At 39.4% G+C, this 18,110-nt stretch overlaps 1 protein-coding gene across 9 annotated transcripts in view; it reads left to right on the forward strand.

Moving 5' to 3' along the window:
- The window catches only part of LOC105476887 (acetyl-CoA carboxylase alpha), a 330,276-nt gene that overhangs the window by 121,227 nt on the left and 190,939 nt on the right, over positions 1-18,110 (forward strand). For all 9 annotated transcript variants that reach the window (XM_011733176.2, XM_011733177.2, XM_011733179.2 and 6 more), the window contains 6 exons: positions 7,021-7,153; positions 8,617-8,755; positions 13,879-13,988; positions 14,779-14,860; positions 15,857-15,955; positions 17,297-17,403. In XM_011733176.2, coding sequence (XP_011731478.1) covers positions 7,021-7,153; positions 8,617-8,755; positions 13,879-13,988; positions 14,779-14,860; positions 15,857-15,955; positions 17,297-17,403 — 670 coding nt within the window. The remainder of the gene's footprint in view (positions 1-7,020; positions 7,154-8,616; positions 8,756-13,878; positions 13,989-14,778; positions 14,861-15,856; positions 15,956-17,296; positions 17,404-18,110) is intronic.

The following is an 18,110-nucleotide window of genomic DNA, read 5'->3' on the forward strand; positions in this document are numbered from 1 at the left end:
GCAAAGCTTGGGGCAGGCTGGCATTTGTTTCAGGTGACTTAAACCTTGTTTTCTCATGCTAAATTCTTCCCTTCCCCTACTCTACTGGCTAAGGACAAAAGAGACCCACCCAGCCTCCAGTTCCTATCATTACAGTTCATGGCTATCACTCTAGTGGAACACGAAGCATGGGAAAGTGTGGCCTTATCAAATTTTAAGGATGCTGGAAGTTGAGGCCTTCATCCAGGGACAAAAGGAAACCTCATAGTAGGCCATCGCCTCTGAAGGGAAAACATGCTAAGCGGCACCAGTGCCCACCTAAGGTCAGAAACGTCTGACACTCTAAGACTGGACCCCAAAGGAGGATGGCCCAGGGATCCTCCAGACCTCAACTTCTCCAAGGGGGACACCCTCGGCAGAGTTCTGAGGTCTAGTATTAAGCCCTCAGAATTTTCTCTAACAGTTCCAAGACTGTTTGGCCCCAATATTGTTTGGAATCTGGAGCTTGCTATTGAATAGGAAAGTGGGATGGAGTTGCATGTATCAAACTGCCGTCGAAAATGCTTTATCTGAAATTTTGGTTCACAGCCTTCATTGGATTATCTATTGGGGCAAACAAAGTAAAACCCCCCAAGCTTGTACTGCTATCTTATGGTTAAGATTCCAAGTTAAAAGCTATTGAATCTTCGTTTGTGTGCGTCTATACATGTCTAGATGTGTTTATTTGTGTGCACACTTATTGTTACATGTTGTGTCTACCAAATTGGCTTATAAATAAAAGAACACTTATAAATTAAATAAGTCTAAGCAATTTTCAAGTTCACGTGACTTAAGTATAACTTTACTAAACAAGCTGGCTTTAAAATTATTAGTAAAATAAAACTAGAAATGTCTTCAGAATTGTCAATACATTTTTGTCTGGATTTTATATTTGTCTCTGCTAAATATTTTGAGATGTCAGTGTTTGGCATAGAAGGTTATAAAGCTACTAACTCAGCCCAAACAAAATGATATTGGTTTTTGTGCCTTTTTTTTTTTTCAACAAATGAGAGTAACTTAATGCTGTTAGCTAAGTCTTCTGAGTTATTGGCAAAAAAAAAAAAAAAAAAAAAAAAAAAAAACCAATGTATTTAACTTTAAGGCTGTTACTTAGGTTTAGGTGAGCACCTTATGTTCACTGGCTATTAAAAACATGGTTAGCAAGGAAATAACTAACTTTAAATGATAGTGTCTAACATCTCCGTTTACAGAAGTTATCTAAATAAACTGTTAAACCTGAAATAATTGAGTACAGTGAATGGGATAAATGTTTTAGGTAAACTTTTTGTGTAAATTAAAATCTCGGCCAGGCGTGGTGGCTCATGCCTATAATCCCAGTACTTTGGGAGGCCAAGGCAGGTGGATCACCTGAGGTCAGGAGTTCGAGAGCAGCCCGGCCAATGTGCTGAAACCCCATCTGTACTGAAAATACAAAAATTAGTTGGGCATGGTGGTGTGTACCTGTAATCCCAGCTACTGGGGGGCTGAGGCGGGAGAATTGCTTGAACCCGGGAAGAGGAGGTTACAGTGAGTTGAGATTACGCCACTGCACTCCAGCCTGGGTGACAGAGCAAGACTCTGTCTCAAAAAGAAGTCTTAAAATTATTTTTGATGCTCATTGAATATCTGGGTCAGTTCCAATTAAAAAACGGTTGTGAGATGGGGAAATATGTTTCTAAAAATTGTGGAATTGTTCTTATCTATAATGCTTTTATCTGATGGTTCAGGATTTCTTGCTTTTTAGGGTTTCACTAAAGTTTTAGGTTACTAAGGGTAAGAATTCTAGTTAACGCATGATTCTGTATATGAAATGTGCCAGAAAGTGTTGTGTGATTAGTGAGAAAAAATAATTATGTCCAATTCAGAAGTTATCTAAAAGTTAGTTCAAATTACAGATTTGAAAAGGTTGTTTATGAAACAATGTAGTAAGGAACCGGTAGGGAGGGGGAGAAAGACGTGGAAAAGTTTAGATAATAAAATATATTCCTTAAAACCTGATAGAGAACTGGAGAAATTTGGCTAATTAACATTTTCATAGTTAAAGTTCTTAGTCTTGATTAAAGTAAAAATAAGTATTGTAAAAAAATTTGTCGGCAGTTTGCCACTTTTTTTTAATATACAGTTAAGCATGAAGCAGGATTTAGTGTGGAGCCAAATTTCACATATGTGCTTGCATTGCTTCACACTATGTTTCCTGTTTTGCATGGATAGTGCCGGCACTGGAGTACTTATTGGTCATTTGCCTAGAGTCAATTTCTTTTTTTTTTTTTTTTAAACAGTTCTTTAAAAGCCAACTTTATTGAGGAATAATTTACAGCCAAATGTACGTGTTTTAAATCCACAGTTAAATGATTTTTTTTTTTTTTTTTTTTTGAGATGGAGTCTAACTCTGTCGCCCAGGCTGGAATGTAGTGACGTGATCTCGGCTCACTGCAACCTCCGCCTCCTGGGTTCAAGCGATTCTCCTGCTCAGCCTCCCGAGTAGCTGGGATTATAGGTGCATGCCACCGTGCCCGGCTAATTTTTGTAATTTTAGTAGAGACGGGGTTTCACCATATTGGTCAGGCTGGTCTCAAACTCCTGACCTCAAGTGATCCACCTGCCTCGGCCTCCCAAAGTGCTGGGATTACAGGCGGGAGTCACCGCACTCAGCAGATAAATGAGTATTTTCAAAAGGAGGTATAATTTACATACAGTAAAGTTTACCTTTTTTTTGGTGCCAGGGGAGGGCAGGATCTCACTCTGTCACCCAGGCTGGAGTTCAGTGGCGTGATCATAGCTTACTGCAGCCTAGTCTTCCTGGCTCAAGTGATTCTCCCACCTCAGCCTCCCAAGTAGCTGGGACTGTAGGCGTGTGCCACCAAGGCCTGCTAATTTTTGATTTTTTTTTTGTATAGATGAGCTCTTTCTATGTTGCCCAGGCTCATCTTAAAATCCTGGGCTCAAGCAATCCTTCTGCCTTGCCCTCCCAAAGTGCTGGGTTTACACGCGTGAACCACTGTACCAGGCCAAGTTCACCTTTTAAAATTATGTAGTTTGATGGTTTTAACACATATATCTACCCGTGTAACTATTACTACAAGATCAAGATATAGAATGTTTCCATCATTCCCATACCCCCTTGCAGTCAGTTCCCACAGCCCCAGCCCACTGATTTGTGTTCTGCACTGTAGATTAGTTATCCTTGTCATGTAAATGGAGTCATATGGTATATATTTTTTTTGTGTCTGGTTTCCTTCTCTGAACATGAGGTTTTTGAGATTCATTCATGTTATTGCTCAGTCTGATATACTGATAATGATCCATGGACGTGGGGCCCAAAAGAAATAGGTTCATGACAAAGTTAAGGACAGGAAGGTAATTTTTGTTTATTTAAAAATATGTGCAATAATAAAAAAGATTAAAAATAATGTATGAAGGAAAAATGAAGCAATTAAAAAAACAAAACAAAACATGTACACTGGCACTGTTTTTAGACCTCTGGTTTTATTATCATTAGATATGTTGCATAGTGTAATTGGAAGAACATTGAAGTGACCATGAAACCTGGTTTTCTGGTCTGTATATGCTACAGACTTCCTTTGTGACCTTAGACAAATCATTCTTCTTGTGGGCCTCTTTTTCTATAAGGTGCCTCTTAACTTTAAAGTTCCAATCCAGACGCAGTATTACTAAATACCTGGATAGAAAAGGATGAAGAGAATTTTAATAGATTGACCAGCTTGAAATGTCAGTCTCTAAGAAGGGTACAGAGCATTTTATATTGAGTGCCAACAGCAGAGTGTATAGCCTTTGTTATGGCTGTCCTTAAGTCTGGTAGGCAAAGTAGCTGCTAGACTCTGAACTGTCCCTTCTTGTTTTTTTTTTTTTTTTTTTTTTGTCTTTTTGTTTTTGAGATGTAGTCTCACTCTGTCGCCCAGGCTGGAGTGCAGTGGCTTGATCTCTGCTCACTGCAACCTCTGCCTCCTGGGTTCAAGCGATTCTCCCACCTCAGCCTCCTGAGTAGCTGGGATTACAGACGTGTGCCACCATGCCCGGCTATTTTTTTTTTTTTTTTTTTTTTTTTTTAGTAGAGACGCGGTTTCGCCATGTTGGCCAAGCTGGTCTAGAACTCCTGGCCTCAAGTGATCCGCCTGCCTTGGCTTCCCAAAGTGCTGGGATTACAGGTGTGAGCCACCGCGCCTGGCGTTGTCCCTTTTTATTATGCTCCTGTAGGTGGTGGTTTTGCAAGTTAAGAGCCACACTAAGTCATGTGAAGTGTAGAGAAAATGCCCACTCATTGAGTTTTATGCATAGATACATTCAGAGAAGAAAGAAAGAAAGATTGGTCTTATTTATATTTGTATATGTAAAACTATGTATGTGCACAGAAAGCTAGATAGTGTGCTGCATGTGGGAAGATTTTTAATCATACCTTCTTATTTTGAAAAGATACCTTACTGTCCCATCAAGTTTAAATTGTAGGGGCAAGGAAGAAAAGGTGGGAATAGGAAAAGAAAATAGCTGTCTATCAAGCAGTGTACAAAGGAGCTTATATCCACTATCTTACTTTATCCTCCGAGCCCTCTTTTGGAGAGTCTGTCAATCAAGGTGCTGTCACAAGGAAAAGAAATTGTACTAGATGTTATAAACAGAGAACATTCAGTAGTGAGAATTGCTTAATTGAGTGTTAGAGAATAAAAGAACAACAACAACAAAAAAAGGTACCTCAGAGTTAGTAACTAGAGAAAGTAGCTTTCACCCCTAAGGCTGGGAGAACAAAAGGGAAGTAGTGTTACCAGAACCTAGGAGCTTGGTGGAGGTCCTCTGGGGGGCTGGTGCCTGGACCTCTGGGCGTAAGCTTTGAGTAGCTGGTACTCAGATCCTTGGCCTGACAGGTGAATGATAGGCCCAGGCAGTGCTGTCCAGAGGATAAGCGAGCATGGCAATGTTGATATTCTGACTGCCAAAGAGCCACAACCCACTGCTGCTGGTACCTCTATGGCTTTTCACCAGACAATTGAAAGAAGCTAGAAACTGGAATTAAGTCTCTGTTACTGCTGGAGCAATGCTGGTAACAGCTGGAAAATAGGAAGGAAGGCCCTTTTCTTACCTTTCTGCCTTTTGGTTTGGTGAACAGAACAGGAAGGAGCTAGCAAAGGAGTCTTGGAAATGAAGTTTGCAAAATATTGGCCCATTGTCACAGAGCAGAGCATAAAAGAGTAGGTTTGGAGCTGAGAGACAATAGGTAAATAACTGGGACAGTGAATATTATGCATATTTTACAAAGAGAACACTGAAGCCGAGAAGATTAAATTATTTGCAAAAGATCATTTAAGTGGACAGATCTGGAATGTAAACCCAGGCCTGTGCTGTTTCCACTGTCATATTTTGTCTAATCCAAGGTGCCACTGATTGTTAGAAATGCTATTATTTTACGTACCACTAAGGAAAAAATACAGTACTGCTGGCCGGGCATGGTGGCTTATGCCTGTAATTGCAACACTTTGAAAGGCCGAGGTAGGCAGATCACCTGAGGTCAGGAGTTTGAGACCAGCCTAGTCAACATGGCGAAACCCTGTCTTTACTAAAAATACAAAAATTAGCCAGGTATGGTGGCACGTGCCTGCAGTTCTCAGCTACTCTGGAGGCTGAGGCAGGAGAATCGCTTGAACCTGGGAGGCAGAGTTTGCAGTGAGTTGAGATCTGGCCAGTGCACTCCAGCCTGGGCGACAGAGCGAGACTCTGTCTCAAAACAACAACAAAAACAGTACTGCCAATGTAATAAGGCATCAATTGTAAAATACATACCAATTTCAGAATTTTTTTTTTTTTTGGAGACACCCACCATCTCATTCTGTCACCCAGGCTGGAGTGCAGTAGCACGACTATGGCCTTGACCACCCACGCCCAAGCAATTCACCTACCTCAGCTTCCCCCCACCCCAAGTAACTGGGACTACAGGCACACGTGACTGTGCCAGCTAATTTTGGTATTTTTTGTAGAGACAGGGTTTCACCATGTTACCTAGGCTGGTCTCGAATTCCTGGTCTCAAGCTATCCTCTATCTTGGCCTCCCAAAGTGCTGGGATTACAGGCATGAGCCACTGTACCCGGCCTAGGAGATTTTTTTTAAAGTAAAAAGAAAAGTAGAACCTTAAAATTGATTAAATATGGCATATTATGCTGCCTTGTAAAGAATTTTGTTTTGGAGGCTGGGCGCGGTGGCTCAAGCCTATAATCCCAGCACTTTGGGAGGCCGAGACGGGCGGATCACGAGGTCAGGAGTTCGAGACCATCCTGGCTAACACGGTGAAACCCCGTCTCTACTAAAAAATACAAAAAACTAGCCAGGCGAGGTGGCGGGCGCCTGTAGTCCCAGCTACTCGGGAGGCTGAGGCAGGAGAATGGTGTAAAAACCCGGGAGGCGGAGCTTGCAGTGAGCTGAGATCTGGCCACTGCACTCCAGCCTGGGCGACAGAGCGAGACTCCGTCTCAAAAAAAAAAAAAAAAAAAAAAAAAAATTTTGCTTTGGAATTGTTGATTTTGAAATACCTAGGGGATACCCAGGTAAAACATTTAGTAGGCAGTTTTAAAATGTGGAGTTATAGCTCATAAGAAAGATGGAAGTCAGAGATACAGAGGTGAAGGTCATCTGCACACCAGAGTTGTGATCCAGAAACAACTTTGGTAACTTGTTTTTTGGCTTTTATGGTCTCTGAGTCTATTATTTCTACCATCTCATTTCATTCTGTCCTTTGCCTATCTCTTTGTGATGGCATCTGGCATCTGTTGGGAAACCTTGATATTGTCTTTCATTATTCAGGAATGCTTTTTTTTTTTTTTCCCTTAAATTTCCACAAGCAAGAATCATTTTCTCTTCTTTTATTTGAAAAGTATATGACCTGCCAGCATGCAGTCTTCACAGGATGCAGTTGTGAAAGTACTGTTATGGGTATGGTAGTGAAAAGCAGGTCTCCAGAAAATATAGATGGTGTTTTTATGGCTTCTCTATTTTTATAGGTCCAGCATGTCTGGCTTGCACCTAGTAAAGCAGGGCCGAGACAGAAAGAAAATAGATTCTCAACGAGATTTCACTGTGGCTTCTCCAGCAGAATTTGTTACTCGCTTTGGGGGAAATAAAGTGATTGAGAAGGTAAGTTGTAACTTGCTGAATTATTTTGTCAAAAGCACATAGGATTTAATGCTTACTGAGATTTGTTGTCTGGATTTACTCCCAATTGATATTTAGATTCTCAGAGGCTTTGCCTCTTTATGTGAATTTTAGCCTTTCTGCCTCCCTAGCATCCTATTAATAGAATTTCACTGTTTTCCTATAATATGTATTTACCACAGATAATTTAGTCATAGCTAATTAAGGAGTTAAAATAGTGCTCATAAAGTTATTTTTGAGTACTATCAACTTGGGAGGCTGAAACGGAAGGATCACTTGAGCCTAGGAGTTCAAGGTTGCAGTGAGCTATGGATTGTGCCACTGCACTCCAACCTGGGTGACAGAGGAACCCTGTCTCAAAACAAAAAATGTTTTTGAAAGATCTTGGGGTTTTACAGGGTGGGGCTGCACTGATCCGACAGGGTATGAAGAATTGATTAGCTTGTGGGTGCTGGTGGGGAAACAATATGCCACAGCATTGGATTGAAAGCTAAGAGAGTAGAGAGAGTTTCAGAAGAGAAGGCTTAAAGAGTTTGATACACTGTGACTTACTGGCTTCCACCAGGTATTTGAGATGTTTGAAGGGAATATACCACATGATATACTTAGAGATTCCAGGTATTCTGAAATGTAATTCTGTGTCACTTTTATCTAGACCATGTCAGAGCTGAGAGGATGACTTGGCTGAAATAGCTTCCAGTGATTAAAAGATTAAAGGATGGGGACCTATATTTCCACTCTTAAAAGTATTACTTCAGCAGCATCCTTTTATTAGTCTTCCAATAAAGATAGATTATGTGTCTATTAGTCTGTGCTATCCTCAGAGGCATGACTGCAAGATAGGTAAGGAGATAAAAGGTTTGTTTACAGAAAGTCTCAGGATTATTTGATTTTTCTACAACAGTGACCATTCTTTCTGAGGCATTCTTTACAATTCTAAGGTATTGGAATTCAGTATTTTGCAGAAAAGTAACTAATACCAGGATTTTTAAACATGTTCAGTGCTGTGTACCTAATTTTATTGCAACAGAGAAAAATGCATGGCCCTGCACTGGTTGGCCTTCCCCTACTCCTGATTTCATAATATGTCATCCCTCTGAATTTCATTTTCTTCTGTTCCTTAGTAATTGATATGGTAGTATGGTAGAATAATTCACAAACTCACAGGATTTAAGTAATTGTGACTTTTCCCTTCAAACAAATGAAGTTAGAAAGGAGTATGTTTTAGCTGGCACATACTCAAGTATTTGCTTAGCTAACATTTAGACATTGCTTGGCCATGGGGAAGCCAGTTTCTAACAGTCTGGACTAGTAACAAGAATTCTTGGTTGAAAGTATGACTTTTACACAGAAAGATAGATATACAAAAATTCTCTCATCTCTTTTCCTCCATTATTGCTTTTTTCTGCCTTTTCCTCCCATTCCCATCTCCTTTCCCCTCCCAGGTTCTTATTGCTAACAATGGCATTGCAGCAGTGAAATGCATGCGGTCTATCCGTAGGTGGTCTTATGAAATGTTTCGAAATGAACGTGCAATTCGATTCGTTGTCATGGTCACACCTGAAGACCTTAAAGCCAATGCAGGTGAGTTATTAGCATTATGAAAGCATCACTCTCAAAACTAAAACGTGGAATAGCACAGCCTTTAAGTAGGAGAATGTTAACTTAGGGGGATTCCCAAACACAAGACTTCCAAGTAAAATTCTTTTAAAATAATTTGTTTAAAATGTGTCAGTAATAGGCATATAAAAGTGATTGCACTATAGTCAACCTCAATACAGATTCCTTTGTTCTAGGGCTAAGTAGGAAGAAATTTAACAAAAGTGTTGATTTGGCCTTTCAAGTGTATGCCTTTTTCAGTGTTAAGTATTTGCTATGCCGCATTCTTTGGAATGTGTAAGTGGAAAGATTTAGAAGGAAATGCTGTTTTCCTTATGTGTTATATTGAATTATAGAAAAACTTTGGGCTAAGATTTTTTTTTTTCCTCCTGAAGGAGAGATCTTTTGGGACCGAAGCGTGTTTCACTCTGTAAATTCTTCTACATATTCTTTTTACTCAGATGGTTCTCTGTCTGATAGTTATAGATAAAGACTCTTGGTATAGCTGAAAGATGTGACTAGTCTTTCTTCTCCATACCTTCTATCACTAAGGTATAATCTCTTAAGGTAGAGTACCCACAGATAATGTGAAGAGTTATCTTTTTTAACTTTTTTTTATCTTTTACTCCTAAGCAGCTGTGAAAAAGGGTTATCCTTTTGTACTTATTTTAGTCTGCATATGTTTTTTCTTTGTTGAGACAATGGTATTATGATTATGCCTAAGAAAGAAAGGTTATTATATCATCTTATTTAGAAATCGAGAAGTCACCAATTTATTAGAAAGCAAATGTTATATATTAGGCCATTCTTGCATTGCTATAAAGAAATACCTGAGGCTGGGTAATTTGTAAAGAAAAGAGGTTTAGTTGGCTCACGATTCTGCAGGCTTTACAGGAAGGATGGTACTGGCAACTGCTCTGCTTCTGGGGAGGCTGCAGGACACTTACTATCCTGGAGCAAGGTGAAGGGGGAGTAGGCACATCACACAGCCAGAGCAGGAATAAGACAGAGAATGCTGTGGCGGGGAGGGTGCCACACACTTTTAAACAGCCACATCTCATATGAACTTAGAGTGAGAACTCATGTATCATAAAGGAGATGGCCCAAGCCATTCATGAGGGAGCTGCCCTCATGATCCAAACACCTCCTACCAGGCCCTATTTCCGAGACTGGGGATTACAATTCAACATGACATTTGGTGAGGGACATACATTCAAACTATATCATGTTATTATGTGAAATCATTTAGATGCATACTTTCACATCTCTGAGCCACAAGTTTCATGCTTATAAAAGGAAGATCCTAATGTCTATTTCACTAGATAATTGTAAAGATGAGATCATCTATAATAAATACAAATTATCTTGCGTGGTTTTTTGTTTGTTTGGTTTTTTGTTTTTTTTTTTTTGAGACAGAGTCTTGCTCTGTCACCAGGCTGGAGTGCAGTGGCGCAAACTCAGCTCACTGCAACCTCTGCCTCCAGGGTTCAAGTGATTCTCCTGCCTCAGCCTCCCAAGTAGCTGGGACTACAGGTGCACGCCATCACGCCTAGCTAATTTTTGTATTTTTAGTAGAGACAGGGTTTCACCGTGTTGGCCAGGATGGTCTCGGTCTCTTGACCTTGTGACCCACCTGCCTTTGCCTCCCAAAGTGCTAAGATTACAGGTGTGAGCCACTGCGCTCAGCCCAGTTTCTTTTTCCTCATTCATTTCTACCTGGTACTCCAATTAATTCATTTATTCATTCACTTAACATGGAGACTGACAGTTGAATAAGATGTGATCTTGTTGTAGGAAACAAATAATTTCAATACAATGAGGTAAGTGCTATAAAAGAAATATGCACAGGGTCCGGTGAGAACACAGAGATGAGACATCTAATTCTTGGGGGCAGTCTTAAGAGAAAACTTTCTTAGGCTGAGTGTGGTGGCTCATGCCTGTAATCCCAGCACTTTGGGATGCCGAAGCCGGTAGATCACTTGAGGTCAGGAGTTTGGGACTCCAACATGATGAAACCCCATCTCTACTAAAAATACAAAAATTAGCTGGGCATGGTACTGATGCTTGTAAATCCAGCTACTTGGAAGCTGAGGCAGGAGAATTGTATGAACCCAGGAGGAGGAGGTTGTGGTGAGCCGAGATCGTGCCACTGCATTCCAGCCTGGGCCACAAAGCGAGACTCAGTCTCAACGAAATAAAAAAAAAAGAGAGAAAGCTTTCTGAAAGAGATTATGTCTAACCAAGAATGAGTAAGAGTTAGTGAAGCAATTGAAGGGAGAGAAAGGTGTACCAGACAGAAAGAACAGCATATACAAATGCATAAAGGTATGACACAAGTGGTTTTCTAGAAATTATAGGTGGCTACAAGATGTGATATAGTATTTGCCAAGGGGGACCTTGTTTTCCATCCTCTGAAGCACAGACTTTGTCTTTTGAGGAGAGTATGTGTGTGTGTTGGACATCTAAGGATTTGCATTTTAAATGAATGTGTTTTTTGATGTGTGTGTGTGTGTGTGTGTGTGTGTGTGTGTGTTTAACTATGTAAAAGTTGAAGAGTATAATTAATCCCTTCCCATCTACCTGTCATGCAATATCAATAATTATCAACTCATGGCTAATCTAGTTTCATCTATATTCTTAACCCCATGCACAATTATTTTGATGCAAATCCTTGATACCATATTATTCATCATGTTATCTGTGAAGATACTCTACCTTAAGATTAAGAGATTATACCTTATTGATAAAAAGTATGGAGGGCCAGGCATGGTGGCTCATGCCTGTAATCTCAGCACTTGAGGAGGCCAAGGCAGGCGGATCACTTGAGACCAGAAGTTCAAGGTCAGCCTGGACAATGTGGTGAAACTTGGTCGCTACAAAAAATGCAAAAATTAGCTGGGCATAGAGGCACATGCCTGTAGTCTCAGCTACTCTGGAGGCTGAGGTGGGAGAATCACCTGAGCCCAGGAGATCGAGGTTGCAGTGAGCCATGATCATGCCACTGTATTCCAGTCTGGGTGTCAGAGTGAGACCCTGTCTCAAAAACAAAGAAAAAAACAAAAAAGAAATCTAAACCAAAACAATACTAAAGATTTTTTTTTTTAACTTACAAAACTCACAAAATTGAAAACATTCATAATACCTAACATAGGTAAGAGTATTTGGTACCCATGTTGCTGGTGAGAGTCTGAAAATATGAATACCTTTTGACCCAGTAGTTTTATTGCTAGTAACGTATCTGTGGATATAATTGGATAGCCATACAGGGATACACATTATTTTATTATTTTTCAAATTGTAAATAATCTGTACTTCCATCAATAAGTTAGTAGTCAAATGAATTATATAGCCTATTGAAATATTAGGTATCCATCAAAAAATTAAACATATATATGTACCAAAAAATATATATTTATATACAATAAAGCATAAACTGGTTGTCTTTGAGGTGGGACAATGGGTGAGAGTCTCACTCTGTCCCCCAGGCTGGAGTGCAGTGGCGCAATCTCGGCTCACTGCAACCTCTGCCTCCCAGGTTCAAGCGATTCTCCTGCCTCAGCCTCCCTCAGCCTCACTCTGTCTGTGGTGGGAATACAGGCGTGTGCCACCATCCCTGGCTAATTTTTTGTATTTTTAGAGAGATGGGGTTTCACCGTGTTAGCCAGGATGGTCTCCATCTCCTGACCTCATGATCTGCCCACCTCAGCCTCCCAAAGTGCTGGGATTACTTTGGGTAATCCACCACACTCAGCCAATTTTGACTTTTAAAATATAGTATTGTTATAGTCTGTTGTATTATCTAACATTATTTAATAATTTACATGCTTTCCCTCCTATAATCAAAGAGAACAACCTATTTTAATTTTGAAGACATTCTAGCAGAATTTTTTTTTTAGTAGTGTTTTGTTTTTTTTTTTTTTTTTTTTTTTTTTAGAAAGGACTTAAAATCTTTTAGAAATAAGAACAAGATAATCACCATTCTGACTGTCATGAGATGGTATCTCATTATGGTTTTGATTTGCATTTCTCTAATAATCACTGATGTTGAGCTTTTTTTTTTTTTTTTTAAAATATGTTTGTTGGCCGCATAAATGTCTTCTTTTGAGAAGAGTCTGTTCATGCCCTTTGCCAGTGCATGTGGGGCTTAATACCTAACTGATGGGTTGATAGGTGCAGCAAACCACCATGGCACATGTTTACCTATGTAATAAACCTGGATGTCCTGCACATGTATCCTGGAACTTAAATTTTTAAAAAAAGAACGAGATAAAAGAACTGTTAATAAATAATGTTGGATGCTTGAGTTGAAATTTGAAAGCTAAAATAAATATATAAATGGAGGAAATGAACTTTGAGCAAGTTACTTAACTCCTCCAAGCCATCATTTTCTGTCACATATCATGTATTGGGTTGATGAGAGAATTAAATGAGATAATGTATATATAAAGTGTTAGTTACAGTCCCTACACGTGGTAGCTCTTCTGTTACAATTGTCATTGCCAGAATAGGAAGATAGATGTTAGGTGACAAATTTGAAAGGGAATACGGTACAACAAATATACATGAGAAAGTGGTTATCTTTCTCAAGTTTCTTTCAAATACCTGTTTCCAGATACACTCTTCCCAGACACTCCTGTAACTAACCTTTCTTGTTTAGCCAGTTTGCAAACCATTCAGGCTCTCCTATCTTTCTCCATTCTGTCAAGCTCTGCACCAGGAAAAGAGTCTAGGTCCAGTGCCAGTTAGAGACAAAGAATGTCAGGACTAGAACTTTTTCTCAGAATAGAGTAATTGCACTTGGGCCACTGAGAGACACATCAGCCTTGATATAGAAGTCGTAAAGATTCCTCAGAAAGATTACAAAATGAAATATTGGAGAACTGCTGTTTTAGTATAAGAGCTTCTAAATATGGGGGTAGCTCATATTAGTGCTTGTGACTTAACAAACTAAGAGACCCCAATTAAATGGTCCTGGAAATTATCCTATTAATGCTCTTTGTCCTGTGGTTACTTATGATAGTTCCTGACCTTTACATAGTTTTGCTGTGCAATTAAATTTTTGGAAGAAAACAATCATGTGTTCTCTATTAATTTGCTTGCATTTTCAGAATACATTAAGATGGCAGATCACTACGTGCCGGTGCCTGGAGGACCAAACAACAACAACTATGCAAATGTGGAATTAATTCTTGATATTGCTAAAAGGATCCCAGTACAAGTAAGAGACGCCAATGTGTCCTTTAAAACCAAATTCAGCCATTTTATAGTTAGGCACAGGGGGATATCCAGAGAAGAACATTTTTGTAAAGCATCTTTTTTGAAAATTATTAAATGCCTGTATATGAGATAACTAAACCAAATAAGGAAAAGAAAGATGGAAATAATGGAATGGCTAAAAATAAAGTAAACCTAATACAAACAGAAAGTTTGGAAGCATCTTTCAGAGATTATTTATTCTAGGTATCTCACCTTTGAGCCATCCCCAGTAAGTAAAAATTACCTATTTCTTGTGGAATATTAGCCTAAATGATGGTGGTATATTAAAGAAATAGGCTGTTTCTTCCCTGTCACATTGTGTTAGTAAGTTTAGGGTAGGTATCTTAAAGCCCCAAGAGAAAAAACTCTAAACTTAAATGGCAGTGTAATCAATAAAGATGTAATGGAGTGGCCATAGTAATTGAATATGTGAAACATAGCCAGTATTTCTAGAAAATGCCCTTTACAGCCTAGGCTATGAATTGAGTTTCCTAAAGAGCAACAAGAATAACTGGATCTTAATATCAGTTTCAACTTGGTTTTGACCCCTTCAGAGATCTTGCCACAATGGACTACTTATTGTTACTCTGTAAAGAGTTTGCCAACAATCAAGCATAGAAGCTGAATTAAGCATTAGGCTGCTGTGGAACTATTGTACCTCATGAAATAGGGCCAGCCTGGATAGAGAGTCATGCAGTTTGTGGGGGTTTTGAATGAATTTTAAGAATGAATTATATTATATTCCCTTGCAGGCAGTGTGGGCTGGCTGGGGTCATGCTTCTGAGAATCCCAAACTACCGGAACTTCTCTTGAAAAATGGCATTGCCTTCATGGGTAAGCTGTTCTGACATACTGTCCCTGTCTTTCTGTTTCTTTTTGTCAATTTTGCCCACATTTTACTCTATAGTCTGATCTTCTTCTGTTTAAGATGTGCTGGGCTCTCTCTCTCTCTCTCTCTCTTTTTTTTTTTTCCTCAATCTATTACTAACTCTCAGAGTAACCCTCTTCATTTCTTTCATTTTTTTCATTTCTTGCTTATCTCACTTCATCTTGATTTTGTTTTCTGTCCCTGGGTCCGATATGGAGATGTGGAGAAGGCTTTGGTTTCTAAAACACTGACCTTTTAAAACTTTGCAACTAACCTTAAGAAAGCATGTGGGAAAATTACCTGTTTTTAGATAGTGAAGATAATTGAATACTCAGGATGCCCTGGCAGTGTGCCGTTAAATATGAATCAGCACCTTTGCATTTAAGCATGTAGGTGCTACAGGTGAGAGATACTTCTGACTTTTCTGCTGTCATTATACCAGAGAGGAAAAGAGAGGTTATATAGCTCAAAGTATTTTTCTGTCTGTCTCAGAGACCTTAAATAATGAACATTATGTTTTCTAAACCTTATTAAAGATAAGTCTCCTTTTTGGGTTCCCCTAAGACCAAAGAGGGTATGCTATTTCAGACTTGAATCCTAAAACTTTAAAGTCCTTATTTCAGGATATTGACTTAAAAAAGAAGACTTTATTGATCTGGTAAAGTTGAATCATGAAGAATGATAACATTATAGCTAGATTTGTCAAAAATTTAATTCAGCATATGTTTATATATATTGAGCTCTCACTCTGTACAAAAAGCTTACTACATTAGGTGTCATAGATGGTACAAAGGTAAGTCAAAGCATAATAGTCCCCATAATCAATTTATGATCTCCTTGATATGTGAGGGGTCGGGGAGGACAAGACAAATACATAAATAGCTATGAAACAAGGCAACTACATGTGCCAGAAATGAGGCCAAGATGTTACAGTCAGGATTCTTTTCCTGTTTTGCTTTTAGGTCCTCCAAGCCAGGCCATGTGGGCTTTAGGGGATAAGATTGCATCTTCCATAGTGGCTCAAACTGCAGGTATCCCAACTCTTCCCTGGAGTGGCAGTGGTAAGAACTGAATTCTTGTTTGTATCTTGAAGTACAAAATAGGTCAGTAGGATATTTGGGACTTACCTCTTTTGAAAAAGTATTGGGATACTTGACAGGAAATGGAATACTGGTTGATTAATGGTACCTTGTAGCTCCTGTCTTAATTAATACACCTGTGGTTCTTTTATCTTAGGAATATAAATTTAGTTCCAGGGACACAGATGCTAAACTGTGATCTAGAGTGATCTTGTGAGTTAACTTGGAGAAACTCTGGGAAAGCACATACATGGTTTTGTGGGTTTAGATGTACTCTGGGTAGGCTAGAATCTTCCTCAGAGGTGAGCTTCCCAGGTGGAATTAGGTCTTCAGACCTGCCTGGGAGTAGTCTGGATCACTAAGAAAAACCTAAAACCTACTCAAATGTTTACTTGCCAATGTTTTCTTGATATCAACCCACAATCTATTGATAATTTGCTTTGACTGTTTAAAAACCATTCAACCTCAGTTGCCCTTGATGCAGAAAATGAGGTCAGTAATTAACCTTTCTTCCATGCATGCCAGAGGGGCAAGAATTTTCAGAAAATGATTTATTCTCAACAAATCCTTTAAAGAGTTCCATGTGAATTATTGTAGCTGATAACAATATGAATCTTTCTTTTTCTTTTTTTTTTTTTTTTAGTACTCAAGCACTGGGAGCAGACATACACTAAAACTTCTTTTAAATGGGAATGACCATTGTCTTGAGGCTGAACAGATTTGAACCCTTGTTACTCTGGCTCTCCAGGGAGATTGCAATATCCTCTCCAGATCTGCTGGGTCAAATCGTTTAAAATAAATGGTTGAATTTGTTCTTGTTTGAATGGAGAGGCTATAGTGTTCCCCTTGTGGCTGAGTACAGGGACGTTCAGAGAGCATGGAATCATGACTCTGCTGAGGCCGATAAAACCGCCATTTCTATTTCCAAGGGCTCATAAAGATTGAATTATTTCCCAGACCTCTTGGCCCTGGAGCAGGCCTGAACACACAGTTTGAAGGTATTTTGCCTGCTGAGTTGCTGTGAGAAGTATGCCATGCTCTTTTTTTGTTTGTTTGTTTTGGTCTTGTATGTCTTTGCATTTTTATAAGTTGCTCCCTGTTAGCTCATGTGGCTTTTGCCAGCATAAGAACCCAAGTTGCTGGGTCATGCTATGGCTAAATCCTGTTAACCTCAAGGACTGATCAGGGTTTTATGGCATCCTTCTTTCTCCCATCCACTCTCAGTTTTGGATAAATATGATAGCATTTTAAAGAATGCAGAGCAGAAAATTGACAAGAGCAGAAGCTCTTGTAATTGCCCTAAGTTGCTATTGTCTATTGCAGGTCTTCGTATGGACTGGCAGGAAAATGATTTTTCAAAACGTATCTTAAATGTTCCCCAGGAGCTATATGAAAAAGGTTATGTGAAAGATGTGGATGACGGGCTACAGGTAGGTTACTAACTCCAGGGAGTGATACCTTTCAACTGACCAATTATAGTCACAAATGTGGAGATTGGGAGTCTGGCTCGTGATATATACCCAAGGTGGTGTTAGGGATGTAAAACCAGGAGGTGTAGTTTAAAAGTATAGAATACTCTGGTTTCTCTTTAGATTGCATAAGTCTTTTTACTTTAAAAAAATACAGACTGAGGAGGTGACTTTAAATGTAAACAATCTAAATTCATTTCGAAGCAGGCTGCTCATCTAGACAGAACATTTCTTAGGTGATTAAGTCAGAGTTTTAAGGAGGTGCTGATTCTCTCTCTCTCACACCTGTTAGTGTGTGAGGGCAGGGACAACAAACAACATACTTTTTTCCACTGGTTGAATTCAGAACCAAGAAGCCAGGAGGCAGAGATCAAGCAGTCAGCTTTATTACGAACAGTGATGTTGGTGAAAATGGCTTAAGTGTGCAGCAACAATCAGATTTGTAAACTGAACACCAGAGTTAAGCAGGCTCACTCACCCACTGGTTACTGGCAGTGCTGAATGACCACAGATTTCCCTCGACAGAGAGCGAGCTTAATTCAGCTTAGTGTATGGCTGAGAGCTGACAAAGAGCATAAGTCCTGTGCAGTGGGTTGATCTCAAAGGGGAAAAGGCTGAACTATGCATATTCAGTCCCTCCTTCCAAGTTGACCAATCACATAATTTAT

Source organism: Macaca nemestrina, chromosome 17, assembly GCF_043159975.1.
Source record: "Macaca nemestrina isolate mMacNem1 chromosome 17, mMacNem.hap1, whole genome shotgun sequence".
Lineage (NCBI taxonomy): Eukaryota > Metazoa > Chordata > Mammalia > Primates > Cercopithecidae > Macaca > Macaca nemestrina.